The sequence below is a fragment of the Stegodyphus dumicola genome, chromosome 9 (assembly GCF_044657685.1).
Source record: "Stegodyphus dumicola isolate Sdum_Otavi_A_Nest chromosome 9, ASM4465768v1".
NCBI classification, from domain to species: Eukaryota; Metazoa; Arthropoda; class Arachnida; order Araneae; family Eresidae; genus Stegodyphus; species Stegodyphus dumicola.
This window is the reverse complement of record NC_140776.1, coordinates 110,266,194-110,281,244: the sequence shown is the minus strand read 5'-3', so window position 1 is coordinate 110,281,244 and position 15,051 is coordinate 110,266,194. Positions and strand designations below refer to the sequence as shown.

The following is a 15,051-nucleotide window of genomic DNA, read 5'->3' as shown; positions in this document are numbered from 1 at the left end:
AGAAAATAAAAGTTAACTGTTATTTATCATATTTCTCCCTGGAATTTGGAAAATGGTTACAATTTTGGATTTCCCTTCTATGGAACAACATGGATTAAATAGTTATGGGATCCTGATATCATGAAAAATGAGTTCAAATGGAAATGATAAGCGACTTTATTTGAAAGCGATTAAACAATGGAGATGTGACATGAAAAATTATAATAAAGGATTTAAGTTTTTTATATGCTATATCCGTGATTTGAATCTGATGATTCTAATTAAATAAAGCAAAATATTTTTCCTATAATCTTCTACTAGAAATGACTTGCACATGTTTGGCGGTATCTCTGCCAACTTTCATGAATAAAGTATTTTATAATCAGATGAGAAGGGTGATGAAATACACCAGGTTTTATACAAATTTTATACATTGCATTTTATATGAATATGTCGTAGTTTACATGGATGAAATACACTTTTTCCAAAAATCCAACTTAATTTTAAATGTTGGCTTTTAATACCAAAGCTGATAAAAAAAACATGATGATTTTTATAATTTTAGACAGGAAATTTCTTTCTCCATTAACGTGGCTTTTCTGCTATGTATTGCATTTGTATGCGCTCAACTATCCGGAAATTTCATGTATCCCAAATTCAGCATTTCCCGAGCATTCTGGAGCTTTCCTGGTCGAGCTTTTATTATAGTAATATAAGTGTGTTATGTCATGTTTGTCACTTAAACCATCTTTTCAAATATAGTATATAGACATTTAAGTCATCTAGCTTTTCAGAAATAGCACAGACCATGTATTTTTCTCCTCCCAGTTTTACTCAAGGTAAAGTTAGTATCAAAAGAGGGGGGAAATATGTGAGTAAATACGTATAAGGTTGCCAAGTATGTAATAAATAGATTTTTACGAGACATCATGCTTTTTCTTCCATAAAAAATTGCCAAATTATACCAAGATGATTGCACTGATACACAAATACAAGAATTTGTAAAAAAAATTTGCAACTATTATTTTATTAACTTAAAATACAATCTTTAAGTATAAGTGAATATTAATTAATACTAAAATTACAGATTACATAAATGAACACAAACGCAATAAAATTAAAACTATACCTGTTCAGATGTTAAGCTTGTCTGTTCTTCCTTTAAAGATTCCACATTATAGTCATGATCAGTAACTGGATCTACTTCCAGTTCTTCACACACTGGCACAGAAACTGGCTTTGATGAGGAACTGCTAAGTCTCTTTATAGGTCTAGGAATAGTTAATATATTATTTGGCAATAAATTACTTGAATCTCCAATGTTTGATACAAAATCAATTGGTTCCTGGCTCTCAGGAGAAGAAGCTTCTTCAATTTTAGGAACAATTTCATCATTGCTGAAGGTGGAATCAAATGACCGTTTTCGCAAACGAATTCTTTTTTTTTTATGTGAAGGAGGTGGTGATTCTGGAGGCACTGTCATAGAGCTCATAGCAGTAGATGGATGAGAAGTCTCTTGTGAATCTGGATTCTCAGTCCTGTTGGAATCTTTACAAATTTCTGCAAGACCTTTTACATCTAACGTCTTAGCAGTTTTCAGCAAAACTTGTAAGTGGTCATGAGTTACATAAATTTTGCCTTTATACATAAACTCAATAATTGCTTTAAGAATATTATATTTTATATCATGCAATACAATGATAGGGTGCTTACATGGATTTGTTATAAACAAATTATGAAAAAACTTACTTCCAGCAGAAAGAATGAGTTTGTGAGCTTTAATTAAATGACCTTCACAAGCTAAAGTCACATCAACAAAGTCTTCCATAGACTTCAAACTTTCAAACATGGTTAACATATTTGAAACATGATTGTTCCACTTAAGACAAAACTGAGACATTGTGGTAGACAAAATAAGTTCAGGGCTTCAGCAAAATCTAAAATTAAGAATACAAAGAACTCATGTGATAAAAATACATAAAAAATTAACACAATAGGTGTTGCTCAATCAATCATGGTTAATGTTATCATTCAGAGAATGTTATCAAATTGCCAAAGTTCTGCTCGTTAGCGTATGAAAACATGAAAATCCACAGTTTACTATAAATAACAATTTACTTAATGCAATCAAAACTAATACTTTAATAAAAGTCACCAAGTTGCCAAAGTTGCAAAAGAGAAAGGAAGACTGCCAAGTGAGGTTATCAATCTATGTTATACTAAGGGAAAATCATAAAAACATTCTTCAGTCAGACAATTTATCCGGAATCGAACCCAGGTTAAATTACCAGTGTTCAGCAACTTTACTACTTGACCACTGCTGGGCCCTTACTAGTTTAATGAAGACCAATTGGGCTAAACAGTTTAATAAAGACAGAATTCTAAGTGGCCTTGATTTTACATTCCATAAAGTCGCATACAGTATTTTGAGCTCTGACATTTTGATGATGATGAGTGACAAATGATGATATTTTGATGAGTTGTGCTGCAAGAAGTGGCACACGATTGGCAAACACCAATGAACACTGATAGTTCAGTAAGGATTTGAATCTAGGCCAATTGCCTGGCTATATAAGTATTTTTGTGGATATCTCCATGTGCCATGAAGAATCAAAGTTTCCCTTATAGACTCCTTCACTAAGGCAGATAGACCTCATATATTTTGTCATAATTTATTAAGCAGTTTTAGAAAATATTTAATCTTTTTAATCATTTGTAATCATTTTATTCTATTTTAAACACTTTAAAATTAAGATGACTAGAGAAAAGAATGTAAAAGTGACAACTAAAACCAACTCCTAAAAATAATATTTTTTAATAAATAAATGTGTTTTAAATCCTCTAGAGTAAGATTCTAAAGAAACATAAGGTATCAGAAGAATCATAGAGCATAATCAACTGTTTGCAAATCAAAGCAAAATCAAAATGAAAGCATGAGATAGATGATTAGCAGGAAAACTTTTAAGGCTAAAAAAGCACTTAAGAGTTGATTTACGGACATTTATTTAAAACGTGGACATCCACACTATACTGACATTTTTTCTTTTTTTACCAAATTTTCATTCTCTTGAAAAGACAAGCATTTTTTAAAATTCAAATCTGTAGCTCCAGTGTTCGGACATTCCTGTACACAGTTTAAGCCACTGCTGCACAGTCGCAGCTAGGATTTTCAGCACCCGGAGACAAATGAAGATTTTATGCCTCCTCCTATTTGCCAAGAATGGAAAATATATAAAGCTAAAATTTTGTAACATTAATTTGGTGATCTTCTGCTTTCTGCCACATCAGTGGCAGAAAGCAGAAGAATTAGTCACAAAAATGGGAAAAGATTTTACAGTAATAAATGTCTACTTTAGCCAATAGAAGAAAAAAGTGCTTACAAGCACATAAATAATGGAGGAGAAATGATGATTTATTTGCTGCATACTCATAATTATCAACAGTGCAGGGGGCAGAGGGGGGGCATCTGTCCCTGGGGGCAGCATCTAGGGGTCACCAAATTAATGTTACAAAATTTTAGAATTATATATTTTCCGTTCTTGGCAAATAGGAGAAGGCATAAAATCTTCATTTGCCTCTGGGTGCTGAAAACCCTAGCTGCGACTGTGCAGCAGTGGCTTAAACTATGTACAGGAATGTCTGGATACTGGAGCTACAAATCTGAATTTTTAAAAATGCTTGGCTTTTCAAGAGAATGAAAATTTGGTAAAAAAAAAAAAAAAAAAGTTAGTATAGTATGGAATTTGTATCAGTAAGATATTATTTAGTCTGTTGGGCAGGAATGTTTAAAAAGTATTCCTATTTTTTATGTTTAGAGGTATGGTAACTCAGAAGAAAAGAAAAAAAAAAAATCTTGATGCTTTGAAAGAAGAAAATTTATTAATAGATTAAAGGCTAGTTGAAATGCATGGTTGATGTCAGTGATTTTTATTGAAGGCTTTCAAAACATGATTATGAACTAAAGAATGGCATCCTTCTCATGACAGATGAAATATAGCATAAAGACCTCTCTTATGGTTACTGAAGCTGTATACTGTAGCTATAATATAACCATGTGGACAAACAAGCGATAAAAGAGTATTATTTTCATATGATAAGATGATAAGTATCAGAAGCCTTAAACAGCTGATAGGCCAGAATTAAAATTTTAAATTTTGCTTATTAAATATTTATCAAAACATACATAAGCAAGAAATATTGCAAAGGAAAAAAATTAAAATTAATATTTATTTTATATTTGAAATCTAAAATTTGGTATCTGTAAGACATTTTTGTTGGCTAAACTTTGCTACACAAATATTGACAGCTAAATGTTAAATTCTTAGACAGACATTTCTTTCAGATAATTATAGCATGTTTAATTAATCAATACACAATTTTTTTTAATTTAAACTAAATAAAAATTTTTAAAAGTATGAAAACTTTCTAAGCTTTCACAGAAAATTTTGAGGGATTTAAGTGGGATAGAAGTTGAGAATAAATAATAACTTAATCTCTTTCTATCATTTATTAAATTTTTCTTTAATACATTAATGAAAATATGTGTTTGAATAATTATAAACTTCTTTCTTTCTTATAATAGCTTGACACTTTATAATGTTTCTATTTAGAAAAAGTTTGCAGGGTTAAAGACAAACAGCTAGAAATTTTCTTCATCACAGATTGTAAATACTGATCAGTCAACAGGGTTCTTTACATTCTAATTTTCAGCTGTGGAAAAGAAAAAGCTGTTCACATACAAATGGTACTCCCAAACAAAATGATAATGTGGCATTCTTAGTGAAAAATTCATAACTGAGCTTATTTATTTTTTGATCATTACAGATAAAAGTTAATAAAATCTGTATCTTAAACTCTATGAATACGATTTATATCACACTGTAATTACGTACCTTCATTTATAGATTTTCTGGTGCCTTACTCATGCTTGTTTATATCAGAAATGAAAGTAATATTAATTCTGATTTTAAATAAATAAAATCTTCGTAATTCCATATTTGCACCAAATACATAATAGAAATGTCCTCAAAGGCCACAAAAAATTGCTTTGTAGACTGCATGTGGCCCATGGGCCACCAGTTGAGACCACAGATGCTATGGATATAAATGGAAATCAGTTAGCAAATAACATTAACCTCCTTAAATGCACTGAATCTGCTGAACAAGTTTTGGAACTATGTCCCAGAAAGGATAATAATAAAACTGCTTTAAGCACGCCATTTTTTTAATGAATGATGTACACTCAAAACAGCTGAACACTGGTACTTCAGTCAAACTTTCGAATACCCATGAAAGGGTCGTCCTGTATGGGTATTTTCGCTATTTTACACATGTGTATCGTGTATGCAGTATTTTCTGGATGCATACAGGAATAGAGCGGGCCAAGACCGTGCAAATCTGCTGAATACTGGTAGTTCGGTCCAACTTTCAAATCCCGGTAAATGGGCTGCCTCCATGGAAGTTTTCATGTTTTTCCGCATGTGTAACGTGTATGCAGTATCTTTTAGATGCATATGCGAATAAAGCGGGCGCAGCCGGGTAAAATCGCTGAACACTGGTAGTTCGGTCCAACTTTCGAATAAAGGCCAACGGCCTGCCTCTATGGGTGTTTTCGTGATTTTCCGCATGTGTATTGTGTATGCAGTATATTCTAGATGCATAATTTAATAAAGCGGGAGGAAGCCCACGCAAAACCACTGAATACTGGTTGTTCAGTCAAACTTTCACTATGCTTTGTGAAAAGGGTTGTCCTGCATGGGAGTTTTCGCAATTTTACGCATGTGTATCGTGTATGCAGTATATTCTGGATGCAACCTTTAATAAAGCGGGCCCAGACAGCGCGAAACCGCTGTACAGTGGTAGTTCGTTCCAACTTTCGAATATAGCCGAAATTCAACATGGGAACTCAACATTGAACAATGAAAAGCGAGCTTCAGCCCGCTCAGCTGGCGGGCTTGCCCGCTAGTGATGTAATAAAATTTGAAGGAGAGGGCAGGGGAATCTGAAGGCTTTGAGATTTTACATTATGCTCAAAGGAACTTTTTTAATGTTTTGTGTCTTACCTTTATTTATTAAATATCTATTTATTAAATATTATTTACCTTTATTTATTAATTTATTTATAAATACAGTCAAAAGTCGTTAATTCGGACACCCATAATCCGGAATGATCTATAATCTGGACCTCAAAGCTAAAAACTTTCTGCGCATGCGTCGCGTTGACACATGCATATAGGCGTTTACACGTGCGCGTAAGACTAAGACTGCGCATATGCATGTGCGCAAGTGCAGAATACGTTTTCGTGTGCGCATTTTATGTATAACGGACGGTATAAGCTAAAATTATCTAATTATCTATTTCAGTTAATGTTGATGATTGCATTCTTCCTTAATCTTCGAAATAGGATCCGGCTTATTATTTTTTGCAGACTGTAAGAGCAACTTTATAAAAGTAAACTTGAACTTTCGATTATGTCAAATATAATTTCCGATGCTGGAGCTCCCAAAGGATCTACAAAACGAAAGTATGTTTCGATGTCCATCAAACAAAAAGTGGAATTGCTGCAAAAAAATGGTTAAAGGCATATCCTTCGTTTATCTAAACTTTAATGTTTGTTTATCTAAACTTTGTTTATCTTTAACACCGCAGCGCACAATGAATTGGAAGTTCATCTGTCAGCACTATCCTTATCTTCAGGACAGATGTTTTTATTTTATTTGGCTTATAATTCCTTACTAAGTGTAGTATTTCATCTCGATGTACTCCGTCTTTGATATGATTTAAATCAAATTCCTCATCATTATAATTCGCTTCCGATAGCGAAGAAAGTGACACAGAGGTTATTGAAAACGAAAAAATTTCGATTGACAAATTAGTCGATATTCTCGACACAGCAATTATAGGACTTGAACTGCGGAACTTTGTAACTGAACAAGAAATTATGTCTGTTTATAGAATTAAAGAGAATGTATTATCACATAAAAAACGAAGCAACTTAAACAACTTACATTGAAAGAAATGTTTAATAAAGTAAACAAATAAATATTAAGGTTCTTTTTTTTTTTTTTTTTTTTTTTTTTTGTAAATTTTGATACCCTTTAGATCATTATTGCTCTTTATTTCATAAATTACAGTTTCATATTTTTAATTTTATAATTTCTGCATGCCATCTTACCAGATTTAAACTGATGATCTATAATCCAGAAAAATCGATAATCTGGAATCGCCGAAGTCCTGACGAGTCCGGATTAACGACTTTTGACTGTATATGCTAAAATTGCTAGTCTCGCTTTGGAATCTTTGACAGCAGTTGGAGCCTTTTCTATAGAGGTTGCCAAGGTATTTCGCAGTACATATTGCCAGAAAAGGCCAGTTTCATCAACGTTGTAAATTTGTTCTGGAGATAATTGCTCACTTGTAATGAGTTCAATGAAGTCATCTGCAAATTGTTCAGCAGCTTCAATATCAGCTGAAGCTTTTTCACCTGAAATTTTTTATTGTCTTATTTCATGGCGATTTTTTAATTTGGTTAAGCAACCTGTCGAATACGTGCACTCAGTGCTTAAGTTCATTTCTTCATGAAATATTTTGGCTTGAGACATTAGTATTGGACCCGTCAATGGCATGCCCTCGATGCGACGCTGTCTGACCCATTCAATCATCACTTTGTCATGATGTCACTTTTAGCATAACGAACCCTTTTTCTGTTAGTCATTGCACGTAGGGTGTCAGAATCCTCAAAAAATTCAAAAACTTCCTCTTTCATTTCCGCTTATGTCATATAGTCTACTTTCCAATGTCATACTCCTTGCATAATTTTGAGACAGATATGCCTTTATCTATTTTTTGCCGCTGTTCGCGCCTTATGTAAAATTTGATTTTGTTCTCTGCAAGAGGGCGCCTGCGAGCTCCGAACTACCTGTATCTATTGTACGAACTTGTTCTTCACACAGTCTAATAAACGCAATAACGAACGTTTGTGTCTACTTTCCATCCACTAACATGGTGCGTCGAGCCGGAGCAATTCTTTGGATGATGTGTCAAGACAATTTTTAACGTTCTGGTATAGAAGGACATTTCGTGCAAGGAAAATGGATTTATATTTTGTCTGGATTGTGAAAACAGCGGCAGGAATATGGAGTCGATTTTAAAGCAAAAGCGAATCATTAAGGGTAAGTTGACTCATTTAATTTCACAAGTAAATGGTTTACAAAATCAAGAAAATTCTTTTTCTGCCATTGAAGTATACGAAAATGATGTTGGTGCATTAGGTGTTGAAGTGAACTGTTTAAACGATAACATTCTTGGTACTTGTTCTGACGCAGAGTTTAGTAAATATGAAATAGAAATGAATGAACTATTTTCCAAACTGGATGCATTAAAAATTACTTTAAAGGAAGAATCAAGAAAACTTAGAAATTCAGGCAAAGATATAATAAATGCTAATGCAAACGGCTTGAAACTTCCTCGCGTGGCATTGCCAGTGTACTTCTAATTATGTTGATTGGATATCATTTAGGGATTTATTTTTTGCCAGTGTTGGACATAATAGTACATTAAGTGACAGTCAAAAATTGCAATATCTTAAGCTTTCTGTGAAAGGTAAAGCTGCTGTTTTACTACAATCAGTTCAAATTTCAAACGCGAATTATGAAAAGGCATGGGAAGTGCTTACTGAACGTTATGAAAACAAAATAGAAATAATAAACGCAGCATTAAATAAATTAACTTCACAACCTGTTCTAAAACATGAATCAGCTTCAGATTTGCGGAGATTAATTGATACAACACAACAGTGTATTGATACATTAAAAATCCTTAAACAGCCGGTAGAGCATTGGGATACTATGATTATTTTTCTGTCAAAAGGAAAACTTGATCATAAAACACTAAAAGAGTTGACGATAGAGCATTCAAACAAGAAAATTTCTGCTGAATTCAAGCATTTTTTTTTAACAGAGCGAATGCTATTGCCTCTTTGGTGAAGTGCCAGAGGGAGATGTCAGTTTTGCCTTCTGAAATTAAAACTCGCGGTTCAGGTAGCAGATACGCTTTTTCTTCCCAACTTGTGGCTAATGTGTGCGTTCATTGTAAAAGTAATTCTCATTCTCAGTTATTTAAATGTGATAGCTTTTTAGAACTCCCTATCAAAGAAAAATGGGATATTATTAAAAGGAATAAATTATGTGCTAATTGTTTGAAGGATAGTAAAACGCATCCCATTTTTAAATGTCGTCCAGGCATGTGTAAATATTGTTCGAAGCCACATAATACAGTGTTATGTTCAAAAAATTCAAATGATGAAAAATGTCATATACCCATGGAACACGGAACTTCTGCTATTAGTAGCAATAACGGTACGGTGCCTGTCACGCAAGCAGTTTTATTGCCTACTGCGGTTGTTTATGTTAAAGATATTAATGGGGATTTACAAAAATGCAGGATGCTAATTGATTCAGGTAGCCAGGGCTTATTTATTCGGGAGCACTGTGTAATTTACTGCAGCTAAAGCGCACTAGTGCAAATATAAGTGTAAATGGCCTGAGCTCGCAAAAAATTGGAGAGGTTTCAGGTTCAGTTCAATTACAAGTAACATCGCCATTTTATAAAAATGCAAGCATTTCAGTTAATGCATTAATTATACCCAAGATCACGTGTGACCTTCCTCAATATCAAGTTGATAGATCTGTTTTGACATCTTTCAAACAATTGTGGTTGGCAGATACAAATTGCTTCCAGCCTGGCCCAATAGATATTCTTTTAGGCGCAGATGTATTTGGCAAGATAATGCTTCATGGACGTTTAACTGTTCCGGGTCATTCGTTAACAGCCTTGGAATCAATATTCGGCTGGGTCATTATCGGAAAGACTAAAAGTGTATCACAAACAATTGTATTTAATCATGCTAGTTGTACCAATGTTCAGCTCCAGCTTGAAAAATTTTGGAAATTGGAAGAAATTTCGGAGATAAAGCATTAAACAGAAGAAGAAATTGAGTGTGAAAATCATTTCAAGCAGAATTTTTCTCGTGATTCAATAGGTAGATTTGCTGTTAAGTTTCCATTTCGTAGATCTGGCAATGAACTTGGGTCATCAAGGGATGTTGCTGTACATCGTTTACAAAGCATTGAACGTCAATTTATTAAGAATAAATCTCTTTCCAGTCAATATCACAAATTTATGGAGGACTATCAACAACTTGGTCATATGGAATTGATTCCAGAAAATGAAATTGATGTTCCAGCTAATTCTAGTTTTTACCTTCCGCACCATTCAGTTCTGGATAAAAATGGTGATAAATTTCGAGTCGTATTTGATGGTTCTGCAAAACCTTCTAGCGGCATTTCTCTTAATGAGAAAATGATGGTTGGTCCACAATTGCAGACTGATCTGACAACATTAATTATTCGTTTCAGAATTCACAGAATAGCTATAACTGCAGATATAGAGAAAATGTACAGATAAATTATACTAAAAGATGCATACTTTCAGAGAATAGTCTGGCGTGATTCACTTTATAAACCAATTCAGGATTTTCCATTAACTAGGATTGCTTAAGGGTACTTACTGCATCAGCTCTGTACCTTGCGGTAAGATGTTTACAGCAGTTAGCCATAGATGAAGCAACTAATTTTCCTTTGGCTTCCAAGACATGTCTTAGGGACTTCTACGTTGATGATTTGATGTCTGGAGCCAGTTCACTTACTGAAGCTATAGAATTACAAATGCAATTGAATCAGATGTTGTCACGTGCAGGATTTGTTCTAAGAAAATGGGCTTCTAACAGCAAAGAAGTCTTGAATTCAATTAATCCAGATTTTTGCTTATCAAATGTTTCTTTGAACATAGACAATGATGATACTGTAAAAATGTTAGGTATTCTGTGGCATCCAGCTTCAGATATGTTTTTATTCAAAGTCAATTCATCATATCCTGAAGTCTTAACCAAACGAACATTACTTTCAATAATCGCAAAGACCTTTGACCCTCTTGGATGGTTGGCACCGATCACGATTCGGTATAAATTGATTATGCAAAGATTGTGGAAACATCAGTTGCAGTGGGATGAAAAGGTTCCTCCAGATATTGAATGTGAGTGGAAACAACTTACAGAAAATATGTTATTCATTAAAAGTATCAAAATTTCACGATTTTCGTTGGTTGAATCAGATAACAAGTTTCAACTGTGTGGGTTTTGTGACGCCTCAGAGAAGGCCTACGCCGCTGCAATTTATTATCGTTCTGTGTTAGATACTGGACAAATCAATGTTCAGTTGGTGATAGCCAAGACAAGAGTTGCAACACTAAAAAACATATCACTTCCCCAATTGGAACTTTGTGGAGCATTACTGTTGACTAAATTAATAGATTTCACCTGTAGGGCTTGAAACACTCCTCTATCACAAGTTTATTTTCATATTGATTCCACTATTGTATTAGCTTGAATAAGATCTCATGCAAGCCGATGGAAGACCTTCGTCGCCAACAGAGTAGCAAAAATCTGGACTTCGTCTTCTCCTGTCCAGTGGCATCATGTGAGTAGAAATGCTAATCCTGCTGAACTTGCAACGCGTGGTGTGTCATCATCTGCACTGGTTACTTCACTGTGGCTACGGGGTCCAGATTTATGGTATAATTTATTTCCCTTTCAGCCAGCATTATCTGCACCGCTACTGAATGATTCTGTGCCAGAGCAAAGATGTGCTTTACAGTTAACAAGACAGACCCTCATGATTTATTTTATAAATATTCTTCGCTCACTAAACTTAAACGTGTTGTAGCATTATGTCTGAGGTTTGTAAATAACTGCAAAAATTCAGAAGATCAGGTAAGTGGATTTTTAAAAACTAGTGAGTCAACTAAAGCTATGCATGTGTTAATTAAATTAATGCATTGTGTTGAATTTAAGAATGAAATTAACACTTTAGGCAGAAATCAATCATTATCTGGTACAAGCAAAATTTTATCTTTAAATCCATTTTTAGATAATTCAGGTATTCTCAGGGTGGGCAGTCGCTTGCGACATGCAAACCTTGCATATGGCTTTAGGCATCCAATTTCGCTTCCAAAAAAGCACATTTTAACTCATCTCATTGTTAGACATTACCATGAAAGACTTTTGCATGCAGGTCCACAACTTATGCAATCTTGCATTCAAGAACAATATTGGATCATAAATGGTAGAGCTGTTATCAGAGATTTAGTTAGGAAATGTATAAAGTGTTGCAAAATTAGAGCATCTGTCACTAATCAATTGATGAGCGATTTGCCGTCTAGTCGCGTTTCGCCTGCTCCTGCATTTTTGCGCTGTGGAGTGGATTACGCAGGTCCTTTTCAAATTAAAGCAAATAAAGGTCGAGGCTCTAGGTCATTCAAGGCATATATAGCTCTATCTGTTTGTTTTACAACAAGAGCTATTCACCTAAAATTGGTGACTGATCTTTCAGCAGATGCTTTTATTGCAGCTCTTAAGAGGTTCATTTTCCGCAGAGGCAAAAGCAGTGATATATAGTGATTGTGGTTCCAATTTTGTTGGAGCAAAACGCAAACTGATGGAATTTGAAAGGCTTGCTAGGTCTGCAACTTATAACCAAAATGTTAGCAGATATTTGGTTCATAATGGCATTAAATGGCATCTAAACGTTCCAGGTGCGCCACATATGGGTGGACTCTGGGAAGCTGGCATAAAATCAACAAAATACCATTTAAAACGAGTAGTTGGTGAGGCAAGATTGACGTATGAAGAATTTGAAACATTTCTCACACAAATAGAAGCTTGTCTTAATTCGCGACCTTTAACAAGTTTGTCTAATGATCCAAATGACTTATCAGCATTGATGCCTGGTCATTTTCTTATTGGTAGATCATTAACAAGCATTCCTGAACCAAATTACATTGAAGTTTCCCATCTCACTAGATGGCAACATATTCAAAATATGGTTCAACAATTTTGGAAGCATTGGCACAAAGAATATCTATGTCAATTACAACAAAGACCAAAATGGCTTTTGCCAACTAAAAATCTTCAAGTTAATGATCTGTGTCTCATAAAGGAGGATAACTTACCTCCAACTAAATGGAAAATGGGTAGAATTACTCAGTTACATCCTGGTTTTGATAATATTGTTAGGGTTGTGACTATTAAGACTTCAGATGGCATGGTCAGAAGAAATATTACAAAATTGTGTTCATTACCAATTTGAGTTTTAATTCATGTATTATAAATTAAGTATTATATCATGATTTTAATATTGTATTGTGTTTTAAATTTACTGAATTTTAACCACTAAATGTTGAAATAGTATTTCAAGGTGGGCGGCATGTTCGCGCCTTATGTAAAATTTGATTTTGTTCTCTGCAAGAGGGCGCCTGCGACCGCCGAACTACCTGTATATCTATTGTACGAACTTGTTCTTCACACAGTCTAATAAACACAATAACGAACGTTTGTGTCTACTTTCCATCCGCTAACAGCCACAATTCCACTTTTTGTTTGATGGACATCGAAACATGCTTTTGCTTTGTAGCTCCTTCGGCAGCTCCAGAATTGGAAATTCTTTTTTGGCATAATTGAAAGTTCAAGCTTAATTTTTTATAAAACTGCTCTACAGTCTGCAAAAAATAATAAGCCGGATCATATTAGAAGATTAAGAAACAGCGAAATCTGTAACATTAACTGAAATGCCTTAGAATCAGTAAAGATAATTTTAGCCTAGCTTATACTGTCCGTTATACATTAAACGTGCATGCGTAAAGCATACAAAAAAAAAGGTTGTGGTTTTGAGGTCCGGATTATAGATCATTCCGTATAATGGACGTCTGGATTACGGACGTTGTACTGTAATATGTTTTAAAGGTATAAACAATACTTTGATCCAATCATTGGAGCAACAAAGCAGTGTTAGGTGGCAGGAACAGTATTTTGGTATTGGGATGATTCAAATCTTGTGGTGATATGGCGCATTATCTAACAGTAATAGACCCTTAAAGCTCAAATTTTTCTGCCTTAGATAAATAATGTTCAATGTTTGGCACAAAACAATTTAAAAAACGAATCTTTAAATAAATTTCCAGTTACACAAGATCTTGGATTTGCTTTCCAATATACTGATACGGTGTTTTCATTTATGCCCTTAAGTGCACAATGATTTAAATATCTATAAGTACGGGTTTTGTTATAAAGTCCCCTGATGCATTACTTCACAAAAGCAGCATTAGACGATCTTTAGACAGCTTAAATTCAGGTGCAGTTTGTTCTTTTTTCTATATAATGGTTCTACTGGGCATTTTTTTCCATCAAAGCCTAGTTTTGTCGGCAAAGAAAACTTAATTGCTATGTATCTGTTCTTCTATAATGTTTTGAATTTTTTCTGGATACTTCCTAGCAGCTTCACGATCAGCCAATACAGAGTCTTCTTGTGTTCTTATGTTGTGAACTGCAAAACACTTTTTGAAATTTTTGAACCAACCTTTATTTGCCACAAAATATGGATTGACAAAGTATTCTGCATGTTCTTTAAGTGCTTGCAAATTTTGAGTGCTTTTTGTTTAAAGATATTACCGCCTAATGGAATTCTTTTTTGACAGCTATCATCAATCCAAATGCTGAGTGCCTTTTCCATCTTCACAATTACTGGTGCCTGGGGATGAGCTGCACATTTTGTGAACATCGAAGATCCTGCAGCAACTGTACTTTTTACTTCCTTTCCTTTTTTTTTTTTTAACAGTTACAACTGTTGCTTCATTCAAATTAAGACTTTTTACACTGTGAGTGCCTTTCCTCCTTTTAAAAGATAATCCAATACTTGTATCTTTACTTCTAAAGATATAAATTTCCTCTTAAATGTTGTTTTTTTATCTTTATCGGACATGGCTTAGGACTAAAATTTAATGTCATAAAGACAAAAAAAGATATTCTTTAACACATCATGGCTTGGCACATACTGCCAACTGCAGCACGAGACACTTTAGTTTTCAGGCCATGGAGATGAGAATTCGAATGTTGCAACCCAAATATGTAGGTTGTGTATTTTGGAGCTCTACTATGACCTCATGTTATTCACCCTCTGCAA

The 15,051-nt window shown here is 34.1% G+C and overlaps 1 protein-coding gene across 5 annotated transcripts in view; it reads right to left on the bottom strand.

Annotated features, from left to right (window-relative positions):
* Window positions 1-15,051, bottom strand: part of LOC118179849 (uncharacterized) — a 109,004-nt gene that overhangs the window by 76,182 nt on the left and 17,771 nt on the right. For all 5 annotated transcript variants that reach the window (XM_085823902.1, XM_085823901.1, XM_085823900.1 and 2 more), the window contains one exon: window positions 1,109-1,916. In XM_085823902.1, the coding sequence (XP_085680028.1) occupies window positions 1,109-1,879 (771 nt within the window). In that variant the 5' untranslated portion in view covers window positions 1,880-1,916. The remainder of the gene's footprint in view (window positions 1-1,108; window positions 1,917-15,051) is intronic.